The following is a 24,263-nucleotide window of genomic DNA, read 5'->3' on the forward strand; positions in this document are numbered from 1 at the left end:
TTTAAAAAACTTTAAGATGTCATTATGGAATACATACTTGATAACATATTTGTCAGCAGAAGGAATCCTAATATGCTACAAAAGAAAGAAGTTTCTCAGTAGTGCTCAGTGGAATAGTTACGTTTGCAGACACAGATCCCTACCAACTCTCCTTGACCTCAGCTGTGCCAGTTTCTTTTAAGGAAAATAATATTTTAAAGTAATAAGATCTTCAACTGTCATATAATAAGATTTAGGAGGTGAAAACACAGAAGGTAGAAAACACCAGAAGCCACAAATGACCACAGATCCAGTACAAAATTTCTATTTCATAAAAACATTAACATTTCAAAATCATATTTATGAGGAAGACTTCCTTACAATCTGAGTCTCTAAATTCAAACCGATGGGTATCAAACACTCTGGAACAAATATGGGCCTCTAAAACAGGCTGTGAATAACAATTAAATTGGGACATACTGAAATGACACAGAAAGTAGTACAGGATTTCATGTACATTTTATATACCTGCAATTATGCAACCTACTAAATGCAATTTTCTATTTTAATTTGGAAATTTGGAAAATACACAGGTGTGTGCCTGCATGCTTGGCTAGATACATTTCCTATTTGGAAAGTGAGGAAGGTAAATGAATGAAGAACAGAAAGAACAGCTGAACAGCATAATTTAAAGGGTACACATAATCCTCTTTGCTGCTTTCAGTCAATCCCATTATAATATTGATGCATTGATTTCAAGATACTACTCCCTGTTTGAAAGGAGAATGATGCTAACAAAAAGGGAACATAACAAAACAGTGTTCAAACTCTTCATGTAGAATTGAGTCCTGCAAAGAAAGCCAAATTCCAGCCAAGGTCAAAGATGTTATGCCTGTTCTTAGCTTTCAAATTTCTTATAATTATTCAGCGTTGAAATCTAATGCAAGTACTTTATCAGTGTTCTGCAACATTCTTCAAATACAGTCCTCTCATATACCTTTACTAAGTCTGCACTCTCAGAAAAATTTGGAAGTTATTTTCACCTGCAATTATGTAATATATTTCCAGCATATTGTATGTAAATGTAAGACATAAATAAATCTTTAACTTCAAATAATATTTGTAATGCTACACAGTTGAAGACATAAAAATAAATATACCATAGATATTTATAGGTATGTGTATATTTACATAATGCTTTGTTAAATTTATATAACACCAGATGAGAAAAAGAGAAACAGATTCAAAGTAGAAGATTGCACACAATGACAAATCAGATCAGAGTCTCCCTGAAACTACTTAAAACAAAAGTAGAGAAGTTAATTTTGTATATCATCAGTATATCAAAACAGGTTCATATCAGGCTGTCAGTGGATGTTGGTGAACACAAAGAACGAGAAAACTAGCTCTTTTCTAAAAATACAATCCAGATAAAAGAATAAATCTGAAAACTGTATCACACTACCTTGCTGTGATACTGTGGGGATACATTAATACAGGAGTAAAAAGGAAAAAATAAACAGTGATAAAGTAGCATCAGCTGTACTCCTGGAAGCATTCCTTGCAGAGGGGGAATCAGCTGTACTCACAAACATATTGTGCAATTGCTTAATTTAAAAATCCAAGTTTAAAATTGTTAAATACTGGAGTCACTTAAACCTTACACTGAATGGATGGTACTATGATTCAGAGCAGCAAAATATAACCTTTGGGGCTGCTGATTTACTAAAATTTTTCATCAGACAATTTTCTGTAGTTTGTAGTCCCCAGAATATAATTTATACAACCAAAAAGACCATTATGGTACTCAGAGAGGAAGACTATACTGTTTTTGTCACAGTACTCCAGACAGCCAAGTTGTTGTCCCACAGCACCCCATTAAGTACAAATGATTTTAAACCACGTGGTGGTAAGAGATAGATATCTCAAGCTTTTAACATAGTTTCCCCTAACTGGGGAATGAAAAAGACTTTTTTCCATCATCAGAAGGCATGTAATAAAATGGTCTGTGAGTTATGTAAGGCCCTGTCCTTGACCTTGGAGAGCCTGCAGGAGTTCCTGTGGGCTGCTGTACTCCTCATCCTAAATACAACGCCACAAAGCAGAGACTTTAGTGAGTTTAAGTTGTAAGTAAAGTCATGAGGCATCAAATACCTTCTGCATGCAAAGCACAGAAGGCAAAGAATATGTTTTTCACAAAACTACATGAAGGATTGACTATCTTACATTATCCAGAATGTTTCCCACATCCAGAGTTCCTAGTAAGTCCTTAGAAATTTATCCACAAGGTGTTGTGGATATAGCTATCTACTGAATGAAACATGCTTAGCTCATCCAAATGGGGAAGCTAGACTGCTCTATCACTCGTACATGTATACATGCATACACACACACTCAGTTACAAAAATGGTAATTTAAACAGATGACTTCAAAAGTCTGGTACTCAGGTTCAGCACAAAATTGATTATTTGCATAGTATATTATATTTAAATTTTGCATCTCCATGCAAAATGAGTTTTTCATAGTTATTGATGTTTTGCTATAAACATTGTGCATGTCAATACATGTAAATAAAGCTTAGTGTATGCTGGTAGCTAAGCAAGCTCAAAACTCTTCTCTCAAAGACTGCATTTATATCTTAGCATCTTAGGAAGGGATGTGCAGAAGAGGCTCAGACCATTTACAGTCTTTGTGAACCATATTTTCAGAAGTGCAGCATCAGTAAGTTCACATTAAAATACATCTTAGTTACTCTGACAGGCCACACATAACCACAACCATTTCAAAAAAACAGATGTGTTAAACAATGCTTTTATCAGATTTGTCTATGTATTTTTGTGACTTCTGTCTCTCAGATCATTACAAAAAACCTACCCCAAATAGTCGATGAGATTTTTTACACAGAAAGGACATTTATGATCACAGAAACTAACAGAGTTAAATTCTGCCTAAGCACACAGTTAAATTCTGCCCATCCATATTTCCCTTCTGTTTTAAATCACATACTGACAGTATTCTTTTTAGCTTTCTGCAAAGATATTCAAAGGTCTCATTCAAAATTTTGTAATGCTACTGGTCAAACTTTCAGCTTCATCATTCATCTCAAACAACTGTGAAATAGCTTAACCCCCTGACAGCCTAAAACAACAAAAATCCATTATAGTACTCAGCAATTGCTAGGATATACGTAATTTCTTTTCATATAGGGTTATCCATATAAATGTATGTGCTCCAGGGGCACAAAGAAGGTGAGATGCTCCCAAAAATGGCATTCTTTTTACCCAGTAGCTTTCTATGCAGGTATGATTGCTAAGAACTGAAATTCAAGGACAACAAAGAAAAAAAAAAAAAAAAGTACATTCCAAGATAATCAGGTTTTCTTTCTCAATGCTATGGAGAAGGACCACCTCAGGAAAGCGTCAAACTAAGAAATCATCACAAGCTTGTAAAACTAAAACAAACCCCAAAGAATTAGGCAATTAACTTATTATTATTAGTAGAAAGAGCTGATTAAAATATTAATATCAGGACAAAAGATTTTTCACTTTCATTACTAAAAAGATGTATCACAAGGCAATGTCCTATTAAATCTAGTTTGGACTCTTGCGGGAACAATCATAGCTGAGCTTCCTCCGATCTGTTATCAACCAGGAGATATTTAGTTATATAATTTTTTATGAGCCTTTGAACCAAATCAGAGGTCCAGAAATAAAAGTCCATCACTCAGGGTTACTACATTCATTTGAGATACTCAGTAGATCCACCAGTAAGTCACTAAATTAAACTGACTGAATCAGGAGTTTTTATGAAGTCGATGTGCGTTGACAGGTATTTCTTCATTTTAACAGTCTTCATATTTTAGCAGCTATTTCATTATACCAGAGTTTCAGTTTACATTTTTCCCCCTCTCCAGCTGCTTAAAACACAGTAAGTTCCTTAAGTTACCACATGTAAGCAGCTTAATCCAGCACCAGCAGCTCCCAAAAGCTCCTGTGACTGGGGTTCACAGTCAAAAATGTTCTCCAGGCAGATACAGAAGGAGCGTGACTTAATAAAGCTCTGAATATTGCTTAAGGGAAAGAAGAGTAACAGAGAAGGAACAGTTGAGATAGGTCTCCTGCATGCAAAATTGGAAAATGGGACCAGTTCACTGAAACAGCATTAGTCTTCTTTTATACAATTTTTAATTTTGTTATTTAAAAAGCAGGAAAGAAATAACAAAGAAAATAAAAAGAATAAGCATATTACTGCCTAACATGAATTTACTAGACAATATACTGGGTGACCCAGGGCAATCCAGAAGAGTGGCTTCATGCAGTTGACAGAGATGGAATGGAAAAAACACATAGGTTTCAACCAGAGCTTTTCTCTCCAAGAAGCCAAGGACTGAGCAAGGTTATCTGGACGTAGCCAGCCCTTGGGAAACATTTCAGCACTTAACCTAACCTAACCTAACCACATCACAACTTACTCAGAACTCAGCTTCCATGAGCCACCACTCCACACCACCCCTTGCTTCTGCTGGCCTGTTCTGGCTCACTCTACTTGCTAAGAGAGTACAGCAGGACAGAAGCTATGCCAGCTTTATTACATCTAAAAGGGAAAGCTGCAAAGAAATACTGAATTAATTACTCAGGTTCCTTTTGCACTTTCACAAATATAAACAAACAACCACACTGAATAAATCACTATGCAAATTAAATAATCCCAAAACAACAATAACAATAACAATAATATTTAAAAACCTCTGGTCTTTTAGGTCTGCTACAACTACTACACTGATCTTGTCAGCACAGGGATGGAAACACTCATTTCAAAGTCAGGGATGAATTTAGTTTTGTACTGAAGCAGCAGTTCCAAAACTTCATCTAAGAAGAACGCAGCACATCTTCCCACAAACTAACTGATGTTTTAAGGAACTAATTTTTAGAATGCATTTTTTAAGAAACCTAGTGGTCTGGGTTATATTTTCCCACAATTAAAGTACTTCAGAAATAAAGTAACTATGATTTTACACTCTTCTTGCAGAAGCAAAACTCACTGGGGAGACCTACCTACATTTCAATATTTTTTACGTTTTTAATTCTAAACTATTATTTTACAATTCTTCATTTAGGATTTGCTTTTCTTCAAAATTTCAGTACTAAAAATAATTTGTTCTACAGATCACTGCACAAAGAAATGCCATCTCCCACAATGGCTGCCGTCTGCCTCTGCTCCCCATGTGAGAGAAGCCTCACTCTCTTCAGAGATGATCAGCTTCATTACTCCTAGGAAAACTGAATTTTCTTTAGAAATTGCCAATATTTTTGCAAGTGAATAGGAGAAACAGAAGTTAAGGGAAGAAATACCAAACCCGAAGCTAGATAAAATGAGCTCATTCATTCATTCTGCCAAAGGAGTACACCAGTGACTCTAAACTTAGGAACTTTTAAGGGGTATTTGGTACCAACACATCATATGCACAAGAATCGATCTTCCAAGTTCCTCCTTTAGTGTTTATTTATGACACAAATTCTTCAAGTATGAGAAAGTTTGCATGTTTGTTTTTAAACTGGCTAAATTTTTATTTAACTGACAATGTGTGAATACACATCAGCACCACAGGAATTGTAAGAAGTCCCTGTAGTGTTTTTACTGTCTCAGAAACACAGTTGAACTGGGAACTTCATTTAAGGATATGTTTAATATAACTCCAAATACAGAAATGCAAAATCTAAGTACTGAAGCATTGTCCTGAAGCAAGACCACTTCAGTAGAGGAAACTAAGAACTGGACCACAGAAGAAGCAGAGTGGAGTTAGACGTACTTGTGTACTTACGAATTCTAATAAACAGTCATGCACTAATCCTAAGTGTACAGAGGCATTCCTGCAAGAACCGCCTCTGTAAATCACCCTGGCAAGTAAATCTAGGAGGCAGCAGCAATCAAGCAGCTATTTAGTTAGCACCTGTTACTCCTGAAGGCCTAAACTGGGCTTCTGTCTAAACCACATGGCATTTAAAGTCTTCAAATTGCCTCAAAGATTAAGCTAAAGTATTTTTAAGAAGGTCAACTTTCAACATCAGGTTAAACATACACACCAGTTTCTTTACAGGTATTTAACTGTATTTCTTTATAGGTAAAATACTGTTTTACTTATCACTACCGATTATGACTTCAGCTGCTTCATCAGAAAAAAAAACAACCTAATACAAAACCTCCCCCAAAACCAAATCCCAGCACATTCTGTCAAACACCTCTTAGCACAGTTCTTGTGGCTGCCCCACTAATTACTTGAATGCTATATCTTCATGAAATCTGTCTAGTTCATAGCAGCTCTCTCAATTAAAAGATGATCTGTCCTCAAAGTTGTTTTTTGTGGTTTTTTTAAGAAGCACACCAAATACAAGAAACAAGTTTGCACTGAGTGCTGCCAATCCCCTTATCTTCCACAGTTTAAACTTAAAACTGCTATTCAAAATGTTTTAGAAAGCTTTATTTTCAAAACCATTATGTTCAGTGGGACAGTCCCTGGCAGAAAAAATTCTGATGTGTAGTAGTTAACACAGGATGATACCATCCCCAACATACATAAAAAGTCACAGGTGAAATGCAAGAATTATTAATTTTGGATGAGCTGGCATCTCTGATCACAGCCTGGATATATAAAAAACCTGTTCACCTTTTTTTATTTTCCCTTCCAGTGCCAAATGGCAGGGGAAAAGAATCATCTGCTAGTGTACAGCCACACTGGTAAACTTCTCATCTGGCTCTCCTGCATCCCGTTCTGTTGCTGGAAGGTAGGCAAACGTCTGCTCATGCATGGCTGCACATAAAGATGGAAAACCAAACATTTTCCTATTTGGAAAAATTTGGAAAGCAGACCGGCCATGGGTAGTCTTTATTATTTTTTTTCCTTAAACATATTTTGCCATTAAACTACCTTAAAACCATGTGGAAGCTAATCTGGCAATACATCAGGCCCAGCACTGGTCTATCCTACCACATAAAGATTTAGTTATTTTAAACTCTCGGACTGCAGAAATCACAACAGAATGCAAATTATTGGCTTTCACCATGAGACAAGCCCAAACCTAAACGAGACCAAAAGGAGAAGGTGGGCTTAGTGTGAAGTCACTTTACTCATGACACCACTCAGATGATGGCTGTGCTCAGTACCAGTGGTCACGGGGTGCCTTTTCAGCTATACTGGAATCTGGATGGGCAAGAATTTCTGTTGCATAGACCATTACTTATGCAGAGCCCATGAACAACTCTTGGGCAGTACCCTGCAAAGGAATCTATAACCAAAGGAAAACACTACAATATGGGTATAGTAGCTGCATGTCTAAAACTGAATTTTACAACTGTTGTAGACAGCAGCTCTGTGGGCAAAGGAAAAGTGGGTAAAAAGCATCTTTAGTTCATTCATGAATCAAAATCTGTTCTAGAGTTTTCAAGTTTTCTTGAAAAGATATTTTAATAATGACAAAGGTGTTAAGGATAAAATCCTTAGCATATAATGAGAATGCTCTAACTTGAAAGGCTCTAAAGATCCCACTAATTTAGATACTCAGAAATACTGATTCCCCTCTGAAGTTAAAATACACCTCTAATGTGTATGACTGGTGTAAAAATGGTAACTAATGTTTTATCAGAAATGCAGCAAGAATACTGTTGAAGAAAACTCCATTAAACCTAGGTGCTATCAGTGAGTGCTCAGTGATTGTTTTTGCTAGTTGTATTTATTATTTGTTTCAGGTAGGAAATGATTTATTTTGTGCTGTGTAGCCACACCTGAACATTTAGTTTTTCTCTAGTTTCCCGGACTGAAATCAGAGTTCTATGTATATGAATTTTATGGATGCAATGGTACAGACTGAATCAAAGCTACTATGCAATTTTTATTTTTAATTACAGACATGGCTTATTCACTGGCTACAACAGATCTTATTCTTAACACAAAACAAGAAACACCACTCACCAGCTGGGATGAGTCTTTATTTAATTAAGAATGCTTCATAATGCATTATATTAGTGGAAGACACCACTGTCAGAGGTCAGGGGTAGGCCAGCTATGTATGTCTGCATACACCTGTAGTAATGCTACAGAAGCTACAGTGCTATGGAAGCTGGAATAAACTGTAAATTGTAATAGGAATAAAATGCTTCATAAAGATTCCCAACAGATTCCCATTAGAACATACCGTGGAGTACTGCATTCATTTTACATTGCCGTGTTTGGGATATCCGCTAAAGCATGCAAATAATTCTTGAAAATTATAGGCATAGCTGAATGGCAACAACGTCTTGTTTACATGACAAATGACAGATCTGAGCATAAGACTACAAGGTAGACAAGCTTGAGCTTTAAATGTAGTTATGAAGCCTTCCTCAGATTACTTCCACAGCACTTGAATTCCTGATGTCAGTGTTCCCTTCTGTAAAAAAGTCATCTAAATGACAGAAAAAACTGAGGATTCATTCAGGTAATTCCCTTTGACAATGAAAACTACCATATAAATGCTTATTTTACATGCATTTCCTTCTTATCTTACACGTATTCATCAAACTACAGAACTGATGTATAACTGTTTATGGAAGACACAGCTACACTCTAAAATACTAGACGCAGCAGTATTTACTGCAGACTACAGGTAAGAAAGCCCAGAAAGCTCTTCACCCAGGTGACAAAGTCTGTGGATATGAGCCCACATATATTTATTTCTCAATTATTTTTTATTTCAAATAAAATATATTCCAAAAATATATTTTGTACAAGCAAAAACTTTTCCTTTGCCTCCTCTATCTTCTTCTGAATACCCACACCCAGTATCAAGCTAGGTCCCTTACCACAGATGTATCCTTACCAGCAGTGGTGGTTTTGCAAGACAAACTATACTTCAGAGTTAACACCAGTACAGCCTTTTAACGCTCTATTTTTGACCCTCATGGCTCCTGCCGTCTTCAGTAATTCCGTGATATGTGTTCAATTAGAATTCAAGAAACGATTCTGTTGGTCAATCACCAAACACAGAACGCGGCTCTTCCCTATTCATCAGGCTAGCTCTACAGTATTCGTATGCATAAAAGTTCAGAAAGTGTCACTTTGACAGAGCAGTTTTTCTTTTAATAAGTATGTCTCTTTACAGAAAAAACCAACCCAGAGCAAATTACTCTTAAAAAGACTAAGAGTAGCAATTCTAAAACACAAAGATATTTAAGGTCAACCCTTTGGTTTTACTTTATATGGAATTCACAGGGGTATTCTACCTGTAATGAAAAGTTTTAGTATTTCCTTAAAAGGAATTTAATTCAGAAAGGTCTGTTGGTCTCCACCAAAATGAATGAACGAAGGAAGTACCTTAGAAGATAGACATATCCCTCTTCAGAATTCATCCTTCTCCACTCCTTCATGGAATATCTAACACTCATATCCTTTTGCGTTTAAAATGTCAGTGTAAGACTATGTTTATTAAGAACTGTTTTCACATAGATGAAGAAGCGCAATTGCAAGGACTGTTCAAGAGGGAAAAGATGAATGAATCAGTAAGTCACAAATGTATGATACCCAGCAACTACATTAAAAAAGTATTATATAAAATACTTACGTATGATATTAACTAAACATTTTTGGTTGCAAAGGCCTGGGTTCATAAACACTAGCTTACAGCAAAAAATGTTCATATTTTACCACTCCCTTTACTTAAGAACTTTTTCTAAGCTGTAAAACATCTTCTGATGACAATCTCTTCTGATATTCTGACAGCTATAAGAAGAATTTAATTATTTTATCTTTTATTATAATAATGGAACAAAGCAATTTATAAAACTTCATTAAAAATACACTGATACACAGGTATTTCACGTATCACATTCTTGAATGGAAGCTTTTCTACTCACATTTTCCAGTGTAATATAGTTTACATTATTAAAATGAATAAAAAGAATGAAAAATTATTTTAAATTCTATTTTTTTTGTGTGTTGTCATCATGTGTGACTTTTCTCTCTTCCAGAGGATAGAGCTGCGGAAACTTCCTCATGAAATTACTTGGTTTTCTGCATACTTTACAGTTTATTTTCAGTTAAAAAAAAGAAGCTGTACAATGACCAACATATCCAGCTTACCGGAAAGCTAATTACAAAATCAATTACAGCCTCTTCTCTTAGGGGTAATTTATGTCTTAAAAGGAGTTCCACAGCTCAGAGCAGTAATACTACCTCTAGTAAGGGAGTGTGACAACATCTTCCATCATAAAAATCAAGGGTGAAGACAGCTGATTGAAGTTGCACAGAAGCTTCCATGAAGCTTTTATTTAATTATAAATTAAAGTTCGCCCAAGTTGTAAGCAGCAGCTGTTCCTGTTCTGATCTTTACTCAAAATGGACCACAAATATGTCTCAAATCAAATTCTAAGTGCAGAATACTACATTTAGTAGATCACATACAAACCAGAACCAGAGTCACAAGAGTGTTAATCTACACTTGTCAGTCTTTCACTTAACCTCAGGCAAACCAGAGCTGTAGTCAAGTACCTGACAGAATTTTCTGAAGGCCCCACAGCTGAAGGATCTGACATGTAAAATAATTTCACATTAAGACGTGCCTACAGAATGCCTCTAAGATCGTAGACAACAGCACCTCTGTTGATTTCAGCTGAACTACACAACTTACAGAAACCCAGAATCTAACCCTGGTTACAAATGTTCTCCTCCAACAGGGACAAAACCATACCTTCTCACACTTCATTATTCACTACTCTGTCTTGATAAACTTCTAATAGCCTCATTAAAAAATGCTTCAGAACAATGGTGCATATGAATAGATAATCCTAGGTATGGCCACGCCAGCCATCAGTGCCCTGACCGTCAGGTACAACCTCCTCCTATGTTCTAATGGAGCCTGTTGGAAAAAAGGCATCTTCTATGTGTAACTTCAATGTAAAAGGCCTCAGATCCTTTTGGATGCTATACAATATTAAAGGATTTTCTAACCTGCCTTCCATGCCCTATGTATAACAGCACTGTATTTCAGAGACTCTGGGCACCTGTAACTTTTCCCAGGGCAACAGGTTCTACTGATATAATCTATTGAAAAATGTACTGAATGGAATTAAACCTAAATAATTTCACAATACTCTAAAGAGTTACTTCAACAGATAGGGTGTTCATTTGATAGATATGGTGTCCTTGGATCCTTACATGATTTTCTGTTGTTCAATACACATGGAATGTGTATTAAACTTGACTGGTAGAAGGGAGTAAATTATTAATTTATAATCAGGATAAAAAAACGAGAGTTACTTTATCCTGATGAAAACTGCTATACAATGAGTTTGCTGTTGGCTGATCCAAGGCCTGTTGAAATAAATAGGAAAAAAAATGATGAATTCTCAACAGGCTTTAGATCAGAATAAAATTATCACTCAACATTTATTTCTAGATTTTCACTTGTTATTCAACAGATTTGCTCTCTGTGCTCTTAATCTAACTAGTTTTTTTTTTTTTTCTGCAGGAGTTTTAAGTCTGTGTGGGCAATCACTGGTATTTCAATATACCTAAGCAAGGGCGAGTTAGACTCAACACAGTCACAGATTGCCAAGACACCCAGTAAGATGTACACCTACCACCCCAGTGAAGGCAAAACAGTAACATAGATAAAAACAAATAAATAATTTGGCCTGCAGAATACCTATTTTACCTGTTTCTTAGGACAGAAAACTGTAAGGGAGTTCAACTTCCTATTTGTTATTAGTGCAACATTTTTACTGCGGAACTTTCAACTGATGCCAATAAGATAATGAAACTTCTGTGAATACTGTTTATTACTAGCATGCATTATGGAATTTCTTTACACAATAAACAGGTCAAGATATGTATTTATTGCCATTCTTAGCAGTTTCCTGAAACTGCCTGTTCCATTTCTTCAAGTTTTCAGGAACAGGGAAAATAAAAGTTTCTTGAATCTTCAGCAAGGTATGGGGGCTCCCAACTGTGATAACTTCCAATGAAGTTAATGAAAACGGAATGAGTTTAACTCCAAATCCATCAGTAGCATATTGTTTTCCCACCACTTCAGAAACACCAGGGATTGAAGGTGCTTTCTCCCTGGAGCCCTGGGAGGCTTTGCTGTGAAAGTAATGGCTTAACCTTAACCTTGGAGTTTGCAAGACTTTCCACAGGTGTTTAACCTAAGTATGAACTAGCAATACAGTTTGGAAGTGGTTAGAAATCTCAACTCACATTGAAAAAAAAAAACACAACAAAAAACACAAACAAGAAAAAAAAAGATTTCTATTCACTTCTATCAAATACCTTTCATGTTTCTGCAGGAGTGAGATCATCTGTATTGGGGAGAAGGAAAAGAGGTTCAGATTCTGTCCACAAGAGCACAGGTTAGTATTACTCAGGTTACTATTACTCGGGACAAGCAATATAAGGACCATGTTTATTTACAGAATGAATACACTAAGCAGTCCAACATCAAAGGAGGAGTGTCCTAGTCAATATATTCCTCCAATGACCACCATCTCTCAAGAAATACCAGGCTGTGGTGGAACACCCAAAAAGAAACATTGAAGACCTCCTACTGGCAACCTCAGAGAATTTTTATTTTAATCCTTTGCTCTGAGTAATAGAAGGAAGTTCCAGTAGAACTTCAGGAGTGCATACTTAAAAAGCATTTCTATCTCCAGCAGTACTAAAGAGAGATAGAGAGGTCTATTTTTCAATAGAAGCAGAAAAACTGCAGCTTTATCATGTGAACTGCCACCAAACTTTCTTAAATTCCACTTTATTTATTGAACTAACAGCAAATTCCACTAGAGAAATGTGGAATGGAACAATAAGTTATCTAGGAACTGCAATTTTGACTGTGTAACAAACAGTAACAGTAACAAACTCTTCATGCATTAAGTGGATAATTTATATATCAAAAATAATTATCATAATTGGATCATGCTATGTTCTTAGCTCTTCCCTCTGCCACCTCTTCAAATGCTCAGCTAAGTAACAGTCAGAGAAGTACCTGTTCTGGGCTGGGGTAACAATGAATTATATTTTCCCCATCGATCTTCCAAACACACGGCAATTGCTCTGAATAACTGAATCAACAACCACACAGCCTCAGGATGAGAGCAACACATATTTCATTATCTCCCAAGTGTGATGATTTTAACAGCATTATAGGCATCACAACAATGGACAGAAAGAGAACACACAGGTTTGGGGTTGTCACTATCCTCAACTCCCACATTGTTACCATTGTTCATTAACATATTTTTTTTTTCCTAGAAGGAGGAGGGATGTGAAAGAAACTTAGGTGTAATTTTTATCCTCTTTTTCTTGAAATGATATGGTAAGCTATGAATTATCATCTAAACCCAGCTGGTTTCACGTGACTTTTATTATAGTCTTAACACTAACTCACATTTATTAAGTTTAGTAACAGCTCACGCTTAAGAGTTATACAGAATAATTAAGACAGTGCAATCACCGAAAACCTATTTAACATTTCCAGCATTTCACAAGACTACGCAGATCCATTCTGTTATTCTTGTCTACACACTGCTGCTACACCCATCCGGAGACTTTGGCCCGTCAGATGCAGGGAGCTCTGGGCAAGTTCCAGGGAATTCACACACAAATTCACAGTTGCTACCAGGTTTTGAACGCGCGGCTGAGCACGTGCCCAGCGGGGTGCGCGTGCCGCCGGGCCGCCCCGCAGGGCGCAACGTGCGGAGCTGTCTGCGGTGCTGAACAGGCGCGGCGGAGGCGCCACCGCCCCCCCCGGCCCCGAGCGTGCGCCACCTCCTCCAGCCCGCATCGGCCACGGCCTGACCCGGGCCAAAAGGCAAAAGAAGAAAACTCCTTTGTCTCACGTCGACATATTGACTCCCTGCTCTTGGGAAGAATCCCTACAAGTCTTTAAAAACTTCCCTTCCAACTCCCTGACAAAGTTCAGCAGGTCTGGGGTTGGGAAACTCTACAGAGTTTGGTTTTACTGACCGCCTGACTGTTCTCAAAGCAAAACATACGGGCAAGGTCATTTTAATGGAAAGACCAGAGTCACCTGCTATGCTGCTAGGCACTGCCCCATAGACTTGCTAGCAGCACGGCTGTTTGGAATTCCTACCAATAAACCAAGGTCACAGCTACCGAAAAGAACCAAGAAGCTGATTACCATTTGCCAGTATTCTAAGTCACCAGGAGTTTCTAACTATTAAGTCTGGCATCAGCAACAATTACTAAACTGTCAGCTTTTGTATTTCCCAACATGTTTTCTCTCATGCTTTGTAGAAGAATCTGTTGAGGTTTAGGCTGTTTTGCTTCCACCAGAATAAGAAAGATACCACACAACAAGCAGAATACATTAACCTTGTTCTGTTCTATAGAAAAGCGTTTCTTCTCTCAATGAAACCTGCTACACTATACCCACTGTTCAAATCTAAGTATGCTTCAGATAAGAATCAGAAAGGAACGTTCAAACTTGAAGAGGACTGACAAATAGCTGGTGCAAACAGTCCTCCAGCACACAACCACCCATCTGTGGGCACGATTTTACAGAATGTGATTCATTCTACTGCACATAGCAGATTATTTGCTTGAATTAAAGGCGCATGTGCCTCCAGAAAACACTCAGCTTTAAAGACTATAGGAAAATCATTACATTAACAGGGTTATGCAGTATTTTCTTTTGCTGGGAGAAGATCCCGTACATTCCTAAACCAAAGTATTTTAAAGGTACTTCTTGTTGTCAGATGCCATCTAACATAAATTTATGATCATAGATGGACACCATTTTTGCTCTGCGTGTTCTTATTTTTTTAAAAGTCAAGTGTCTGTACAGAAACAGACTATGCCTAAATTAAAAAGCTATCAGATATCTAATAGCTAAGGGTGGTACTATGCCCCTTTCCTTCTAACAAGCTCCTTGAAAAAGAGAACTTCCTTTTAATTTGCAAGATGAATGACAGAGCCCCTTGAAGCTGCAGCTCACTCCAGGCCCTGCCATGACTACTGCAGTTTTCAGCATCTCCCAGACTATAGCATAGGGTATTGCTGTTTTACAGGCAGGTATACCTGTGTCTGTCTGTACTGTCAAGCAGCACTGAAAACTACATTAACCTTGATTAAGTCACATGATTGCATAACCCTTCCTATTAGTATGCATATGTAGTTGCATGCATGAGGAAGTTGTTTAAAACAATCAATAAAAACCCAACCAAAATGACTTAAACCTGTAGGTTTTTAAGATTTTTTTTCTTATAACACACTTCTATAGGAATGAAAATTTGTAACTCTTTGCATGAAAAAAACCCAGCCGAATCTTGGAGTAACTACTAAGTATAAGCTGATGCATACAGGGACATACAATTATTTGGTTACCTTGAATAAAATTTTCCATTTAAAGTTTCTAGAAAATGCACAGAGTAATTTCCAATTTCTACAGAGATTTTTTTTCCAGCTTTCCTCTTCATGCCCAAAGCACAACTTGTGGGAAGATACACCAGCGAAGAAGGCTCCCACATTGCTGCAGTGCCACTTATCTATTTTTGTACAGATCAAGAAACCTCTTCATCAGTACTCCAGTAGCTTACAGAGATGCTCTTTCACCAGAACACTTGTTTATTGAGTACAATATCACTAAATAGCTTTCAATATCTTTGATATTAATGCAGAGAAACTGGGTTCTGAGCCAGGAATAGGAGTTTTGCATGTGCAGGGACTTGCACAACAGGATCCAATTTGGCAAAGAGTCTTCAGTAACATAATACTTCTCTAACATTACTCTAAGTAGGAGACTATGGTACCATTTCACATTGGAACTACAGCACTCATTGGCACAGAAGCAGGGTACTACACGATTCTTACATTTATTTTTTTTAATGGTTGGTACTACTCTTCTGGAAGACTGGAAAAGCCTTCTTTGCCCTTGAAAGCAGACTTTTCAGCTTTTAGCTCAAGGTATCTCTAATTAATTTGAAAAAGCAAAAGCACCAACGTACCTAAGAGTAACGTATTTTTCTTTTCAAAACTTTGAATTCTACCTTTTGTAGATTTCAGCTGAGCTGAAATTTTAATTTCTTGGTCAAAAAAAATACAACTGAAATTAGAACTAAGTCCCTCGAACAGAACCTGTGACAGTATTTGTGAGACTTACTCTACAGCTTTGATCACTACAGTCCTCCTACCTTTAGCCCTACCTTTCTTGACAGTTTTCCTCTGTTATATTACCAATGGCTGTGCAGCATTAAATAAAACAAGTCAGCAGAAGATGAGTCTTACCCCTCCTCTTAAGCATTCTCCCAGAGTACACTCATATCTGAGACACTGGCACAGTGAAGACAATTAACCTTGCCATTAAGAAAAAGTGCACAGCATGAAATTTAGTCATTGGGAAATAAAAGACAGTTGCAGGACATCTGCTACAGAAGACAGCAGGCATGTCACCAGGAACGCACGTTCCAACCTCAGGGCTAAGCCATCCTATAGCGTAATAACCGCAGGCAACACTCCCTAGCAGGCAGCGCTTCCCGGCACGTCGATGCGCACCGTGTTTCTCTCCGGGGCTGCGGTCCGTTCACCAACTTCAGCAGGCATGCAGGCAGCGCTTCTGCTTCCCGACCAGGGGAAGCGCCAAGCACTCACCGCCGCCGCGCCCCGGGGCAGACCGCCCCGCACCTCGCCCCCCAGCTGTGCCTGCAACCCTCACCGACCCGCAGCAGGAAGCGTTACCTGGATCTCCCTTGCATGGTACACGATGATGAGCCCGAGCAGGATGATAGTGGAGAGGCTAATAAGGCATTTCAGAGCGAGGGAATACAGCGACTCCTGCAAGAGAAAGACACCGGCGCCGCTCAGGGACCGGCGCGCAGGGGCCGCTCCCGCCCCACCGCCCCGGCCCCGGGCAGGGCCCCGTCCGGGCACGGGCCGGCGGCATCTCGGGGCCGGCGGCACCCCGCCGCAGGTCGTGGCGGGAACGCGCTCCTCGGGACGCGGGCGCGACGGGACGCGACGGGACGGACAAGCAGCCCCGCCGCGCTGGGCTCTCCGAGGGGCCGGGACTGCCGCTCCGCGGGGCCGCGGGACGATCAGACCGGCTGCCGGGCCGGGCCAGGCGAGAGGCGGCGGGTACCTTGGTGTAGGCGCCCCAGGAGAGCTCGGTCTCGATGACCATGACGACGATGCCGAACATGCCGAAGATGAGCGCGTAGTCGCTGAGGCGCTTGCGCTTCTCGAAGAGCGCCCGGCGGTGCCCCAGCTTGTAGCCGATGTTCTGGTTCTTCTTCTTGGTGGACTTGCCCCCGCCGTTGTTGGCGCTGCCCGGGCCGGGGCCGGTGCCGGTGCCGGCGGGGCCATAGAGCGCCAGGTTGTTGGAGTTGTTGTGCTCGGGCTTGGAGACCACGATCTCCGGGGCGGCGGGGGTGCCGGCGGCGGCGGGGCTGGCGAGCGGCGGCTGGAGCGGCTGCGACTCGGGCTCCAGCTCGTGCAGGTTCCTGCGGGACGAGCTCAGGTTGCTGAGCGGCCGCATGACGCCGCCGTTGTACCTGCAGCTGCTCATGGCTATTTCGGTGAAGGGGTTGCTCTCCCGGCGCTGCTGCTGCTGCTGGTGATGGTGGTGGTGGTGATGGTGGTGGTGGTGGTGGTGGGTGCTGCCGCTGCTGACACTGCTGCTGGGGCTCGCTGCCTGCTGCTGCTGCAGGCTGTGGCACTGGTGGTACTGAGGGTACTGGTGAGGCTGCCTGGACGCGCCGGCATGGCTGGAGGGGGTGAGCTCGCTGACGTTCAGCTGGCTGCCCTGCCGGGAGGAGGCGGCGGAGGAAAGTGGGGAGGAGTGAGTCCGGAAGGCGCCCGAGAGGGGCGAGGAGGCGCGGAGCAGCAGGGGCAGGTTATCCCCCGCGGCTGCCGCAGCAGCCCCGTAGTAGGCGCAGTTGTTGCACTGGAGGCATGGGCTCTGCTGCTGCTGCTGCTGCTGCTGGAGGCTCTGCTTGTCTTGGCCGTGCTGCTGCTGCTGGCAGTGCGGCGGCGGCCGCTGCTGCTGTTGCTGCTGCTCGGGGCCGAAGCCCGCCGGGAACTGCCGCGGCGCGTCCATGCCGGGGCCGTTAAAGCCGCAGGAGGACCGGGCGGTGGTGCACCCTGCGCAATGCGTTATGGTCGGCAGGGGAGAGTCCTGCTGCCGCCACGAAGGGCCCATCCCGGCTCCCGTAGAATCCAGCCGCCGCGTCCGATTGGTCGGGCGGACCAAAACAACGGGCATCACGTCACCTGAGGGGGGCGGACCGGCCGCGGCGTGAGGCGCAGGGTCCCCCCGCCGCCCCGCCCCGCCCCGGCCCCGCCCGGGGATCCCGCCTCCCGCCCGTGCCGCGCCGCGCCCGCAGGTAAGGGCTGCCCTCGCCCTGCGCCCCCGCGCCCGCCCCGCCCGCCGCGGGGAGCCCCGCGCCGCGGAAACCCGGGGCTTCCCGGGGACGGGGAGCGCGCCCGCTGCCGGGATCGCCCCCGCTGCCGGGATCGCCCCCGCCGGGAAGGGGCCTCCGCGGCGGGAATCCCCGGCTCCCCCGCCCCCCGGCTCCCCGCCGCCGCTCACATCTGCGCCGTCTCCGGAACATGGGCGCCGCGCCGCGCTCCGGAGCTGTCCAGCAGCGCCTCCCGCCCGCCGTCGCCGCCCTGCAAAACACAGCGTCGCGCCCGCTCCCCTCCGCCGCCCCGGCGGGCCCGCGCCGCCGCCTGGGGCCCTGCCCGCTGCGGGCCGCCGGGGGCGAGCGGCGGAGGCCGCGGCCGGTTGGCGGGGGGCCCTCCCCGGCCCATCCCGGGCCTGTCGCGAACGGGGGTGGGGGGACACACGACGGCTTCTGTCGGCCGCTGCTTCCCTCGGCGGGAGCGCGGTCAGCCGGCCGCCGCGGTGGGAGGCCGCCCCGCGGCGGCGGTTCCGGGGCTGGAGGCCCTCGCCGGGGGGTCGGCGGGAGCGTTACCGTGCGAGGGGATCCGTGTCGCCGAGCAGCTGCGCGCCCCTCCGGCGCCGGCTCCCTGGCACACAGCGCCAGCCCAGTCCTTCAGCTGGTCGCCTGCTACCATTTGGCCTCTTCCCCTTCCTTTCCCTCCCAAACTCTCGCTGAATAATTCATTCCCACCGCTGCCTTTGGCAGAGTAACGTCTGCTCCAGGTAAAGTCTCTTTTCTGCCGCATATTTAAGGGGAAATTCTTTATAGCGAATAATCGTGAAAATGGTAAGTGTTTTACCTTGTTACAGCTGTGCCGTTCTTGTCACCTAGGTGAGATTATAAGAGAGGTTTATTTTTTTTTTATGCCCCCCCCCAACCCCAAGTCAGGCAGCACCGTCTTTGCCGCTTGAAAAATCAACTGCTGAATCTGAGTGTTTGAGAGGTTTCCTTACATCTTCAGCTTCTCACTAATGTTAAAAGAGAAAATTCACCAAGCCTTTCTAGGACAAAAGCCACCTCCTTATAATTTCTGTGTCTCACGACATTCAGTTTCCTTTGAAAGTCTACACCCTTGCGTGGCTTGCATTTTAGATATATGAGTGAGGCACTGTCATCAGCAAAGTTTTTAAATATCCTCTGCTATGAAATTTCAATGCCTTCATTTCTAACCGAGGTGTACCTTTTAAAGCAAACTGGGATTGTGTATGCACAATCAAACAACCCTCACTAATGCAGTAAACATCATAGTTGTCCAATAGAGAGAGATTTAGACAGTGACCAAAAATTAAAAATTCCTGAGTACGTCTACACAGCATAGGTTATTTTGGAAAAAGCACCCGTAAATAGGAGTATATGTGATATATATCATCATGCCTTGTGATAATTCACAATTTAACAACCAAGTTTTGAATAAAAATCCATACACACATTCTTGCATGAAGCAAGATAAAGCACTTTCCAAATAGATCACTCTGTGTTTTTAAATTATGCTAAAGTGTATTTGGATGCTTCCCATTGAACTCAATTCCCCTAAGCACCAAAGACCAAGAAAAAAAAGCTGCTTTTATTTTTAAGAATGAACAGGCTGTTTAACACAGTTTCAGATCTTCCATTGTTTGTTTGAAAAGCACAGTACCATAATTCTTTGTCACTGGTCCTATTCTACCTGTGTTTTCAAACAGATGTGAATCATATGGATCTTAGAAAATGAAAACCTGAGGGAACCCAGGCTTTTATCCCTATGTAAATAAATGTCCTGCACAAGCATGCGGTCCAAATGAATGTTTTGTGAACTAGTTAAAGATTTAGATAGGCCTAGGTTTCATCTTTCTTTTTCGGCTCATGCTGTATCCTTAATGTTTGCTTAAAGATACTTTCTTTTTAAGTGTTCTCCTTAACAGAAGATAAATTTCCTACTTTACCATGAAAGGCTTTTTAAGAAATTTGTAAATCTTCATGTTTTATTTAGAAGTCACCAAGGCTCTGTCCTGTAATTTCATCTACTTCGGTCAGGCAAGGTTCTGTTAGAATTGTGAAGAAAAAATTCATCTTTTTAGAGTCTTGGTAGACTAAAATGTATCATAGCTGTATTCTATATGGGAAAACGATTGTGTTAATTTTTCTGTTTCATATATAAAAATTAACATGTCCCAATTTTAATACCTTTACTGCTGCTATCCTGTTTATTTGTAGAAATGGCAAGGACAGTGCTGTTACTGTTTTGGATGTTTCATTTACTTGCTGGATTGTTTCATTATGCAAATAAACAAATGAATATTCCCGTGTTTAACACAAGAGGTCACACTAATCACACAGCAAGTTGTAAAACTAATCAGCTAGGGTTTTATTTCAGTTCCATTGTGCAGCCTGGAATATCTCATCACAGTTTCAAGGTCTAAAATAAGAATGTTGAGAGTTTGCATTTACACAGCTAAAGAGATCAACCTTCCTCACCATGACACTGATTAATAAGCTGAAATAAAAAGATGCTATTTATTCTAATGACTTCCCTTTTATAATAATTTTGAAGTTCACTTTTAAAAATGAGTGTATTTGTTTTCAGAAATAAAATATATTCTTTACATGAATTGAATTGTTATGTTCTTTTATATCACAAATAATTAGCAACGGCAGCTCAGAACTGCTAAATCATACTAAACTGGTAACAGTGAACCCCTATGAAACAAACATCTGTTTAGGATCAGGAGCTTTTTTTTTCCCCTACCCTTTCATTATATACTGGATGGAACTGCTCTTACTAATTGTCAGAAGTCCTGCTGCTGCTTTGCCAAAGAGGCTGTTTTGACACACACATACACGTATGTGCATGTGTGTGTGTACACACTTTTGCATGCACACCTTTGCAGAAAGTCAGAGAGAGACGGTTGGTTACTGCAGGTCTCATTTGACAATTATGATTACTGGAGATGTTTGGAAAACAGATTTTTCTTTTGCTAAACCCACGAATTGCAAGAACAAGATAAATACTGTTGAGCAAAACTGTACCAAGAGCAGGACAGGAAGCTCAACAGACACAGGAAAAATTAGATTTCTGAGAGGAAAAAAACATTAAGAAATATTTGAAGTGACAGCTAATAGCTAGCCATTTGGAAAAATCACATAACAGCCTCCAATGGAGATGCAACCTACAGGTTACAATAAAAGTTACTAGAAAGCTCTGTTGGCTGTTACCCTATTGCCTCTACTCATGCCAGACTCCTGTTAAAATCGCTGGAAACCCTGCGTTCATAAAAATGTCTAAAAATTCAGAAGGATAGTAACAAAAAGGAAACAAAAGGAATGGGGGGGAAGCCTAGGAAATTCCATTCTGTAACCGTAGTTTGAAGTCAAAGCTTAATCTGCACAAGACCTAGGAGTTTCTAGAAAGCACTAAAGGAAACAGCCTTGTTCAGTTAAAAAAAAAATAAAAAAATGCAACCAGGTACACAGCTCAGTGTATACACAGAAGGATGCCATTCAGGGAAAGCAGAGTCACATTAATAAGAACAGAGGTAACACCAGCAGCAATAGGGTGTCACGAGATCATTCAGGGATATCCTTGCAGCAATAAAACTTTGTGAGACAACACCAAATGATGGCAGTACAGCTGCCAAGACGATGGCATGGAAACTAACCATATGAGCCACATGTGCAAATCACCTTTTACATACCATCTGGCAGGGCTTTTACACACCAGATGTCTGATGTTCACCCCAGCAGCTTCTGTTGCCGAGTATTTGTATGCCCTAACTGGAATCCCACCTCTGCTGGACCTGTGCTTTTTTCAAAGACCTTTTGATAATGTTCCACAGTAGTGGGGTGCAGGACAAGGCCTCAAGGACAAGAGTCCAAGTACTGTTAGCCTGATGAATAGAGACATGTTAGAACTTGTAGGGCACAAGCCCTGGGAACAAAGGAGCAAGCTAACTGCAGACTCTTGAGCCGTTGCAGTTGAGACGGCAACCAGACGGACAAAGAGGAACAAGTAGCCAGATAAGGGAACGGATAGTGCCGATAAGGAACTTTATTTATTAAGAAAGTCAAGTAGGAAGAAACCCCCTAATCTTAGAATAGAAATTGTTGCTATGACAAGGTAAACTAATCAGTTCCTATTGTTTTAACGGTGTGCCTTAAATGTCAACCAATCAGTGTTTTTTACGCTTAAGATTTAGCCAATCAGTGTGTAATATGCAGAAGATAGAAACGTATATAATTGTAAGAAAATCACTAATAAAGGGACAACTTGCTTGCATGAAGCTGCATCCCATCTTTTCATTCGCCGCAAATTGGTGACCCCGACGTGATCCGGTGAAGGAGTTGACATGGAGGGGATCTCGAATCGCCTATCTGAGCGACTTGCAGCGAGTCCCACAGAACTTTGAATGGAGCGCTGAAAGGGAGCGGGAGCCGGCCGGCCTGAAATCCCTCCAGAGCTGAGAGGTGAGCTGTGGGAAATCCGTCATGGGGAATCGGACTTTGTCCCCAGAAAGAGACATCTATGAGCTTATGAAAGGTCTTCTTAATAAACATAAGAAAAGTATTTCTGGGCAAGACCTTAAAGCAATGCTCAAATGTGTGCAAGTAAATATGCCCGCAGTGACTGCATCTACAGTTTTTACGCGGGAACTTTGGGATGACACAGGGGTGAAATTGTGGGATTCTGCGACAAAAGGCAATACTGAGTCCCACTGTCTGCTCTCTTCATGGAGAGTTATTTTTGAGACTAAGAAAGCACAGGAAGAAAAGCCAGAGGAAGGAGAGGAGGAGGAATCGCAAGCTCCTATAGCTCTTTCCTTACCAGCCTCTAAGTCACAGTGCTATAGACCCCTGAGTGTCAATGCAGTGGAGTATCCGCCAGAAGAAGATCCCTTTGACCCAGGACTGATAGACCCTGAAAAAGTACCTGATTTATACCCTCCTGTATACCCTCCTGATCTACGTGATGTTGGACAAAAATAAAGAAACAAGCCTTAATGGAGGGGGATTTGGAAATGGCTAAAACTATAGTTGCTCCGGTCTTGTATACTCAGGGTCGGGCAGGAGGAGCACGATGGGAGGCTCTTTCTTTTTCGGTCATTAAAGAACCGCACCGCACAGTTACAGAACATGGTATTTCTTCTCCCTATTTTATAACCCTGTTATCTTCTGTGTTTGACCCTTATATCATGACTCCTCGTGATTTGAAATCTTTAGCACGATTGTTACTAACCCCGACTCAGTACACGTTATGGGAATCACATTGGAGAGGAGGACTGCAAGCACTCCTACTCATGTATGTTAATCATAATGATGCTGCATTAGCTGCACTAACAATAGAACGTCTTACGGGCATCGGTGCACACGCTGATCCTGTAGTGCAGGCTCAAAACTGCCCCTGTGCGGCTCTCGAGGCAATTAGAGAAGAGGCGAAAAAGGCTTTTTTCCAGGTCCCTGACTTACAAAAGCCACAAAAGGCTTTTACTAACATCACTCAGGAGTCTCGAGAACCTTATATGCAGTTTATTGATAGACTAAAACAGGCTTTGGAACGTCAAGTAGATAATGCGGAAGCTCGGGATATATTGCTAACAAAACTAGCTGTTGAAAATGCTAATGCTGATTGTAAAAGGCTATTGAAGTCTCTTCCCAACCCAAACCCAACTCTGGTGGAAATGGTGGAAGCTTGTAACCGAATTGGTATGGTTGACCACAAGTTTGAAGCTATGGCCGCTGCTTTTGCATTGATGCGTGGTGTGGGAAATTGCTATGGTTGTGGTAAGCCTGGTCATCTAAAGAGAAATTGTCTTGCGCGGGCTGCGGGGAATATACAACAACCTCCTGGGCCTGGAGTTTGTCCGAAAAGTCGGAAAGAACGCCATTAT

At 41.7% G+C, this 24,263-nt stretch overlaps 1 protein-coding gene across 1 annotated transcript in view; it reads right to left on the reverse strand.

The window, feature by feature from the left end:
• The window catches only part of KCNN2 (potassium calcium-activated channel subfamily N member 2), a 78,693-nt gene extending 55,227 nt beyond the window's left edge, over nucleotides 1–23,466 (reverse strand). Inside the window, exons 1-3 of the mRNA XM_056325459.1 lie at nucleotides 18,549–23,466; nucleotides 17,100–18,229; nucleotides 16,700–16,795 (exon numbers count right to left, since the gene is read on the reverse strand). Of these exons, the coding sequence (XP_056181434.1) occupies nucleotides 16,700–16,795; nucleotides 17,100–18,229; nucleotides 18,549–18,570 (1,248 nt within the window). The 5' untranslated portion in view covers nucleotides 18,571–23,466. The remainder of the gene's footprint in view (nucleotides 1–16,699; nucleotides 16,796–17,099; nucleotides 18,230–18,548) is intronic.
• Between the last annotated feature and the right edge of the window lie 797 nt (nucleotides 23,467–24,263).

The sequence above is a fragment of the Falco biarmicus genome, chromosome Z (genome assembly GCF_023638135.1).
Source record: "Falco biarmicus isolate bFalBia1 chromosome Z, bFalBia1.pri, whole genome shotgun sequence".
NCBI lineage: Eukaryota > Metazoa > Chordata > Aves > Falconiformes > Falconidae > Falco > Falco biarmicus.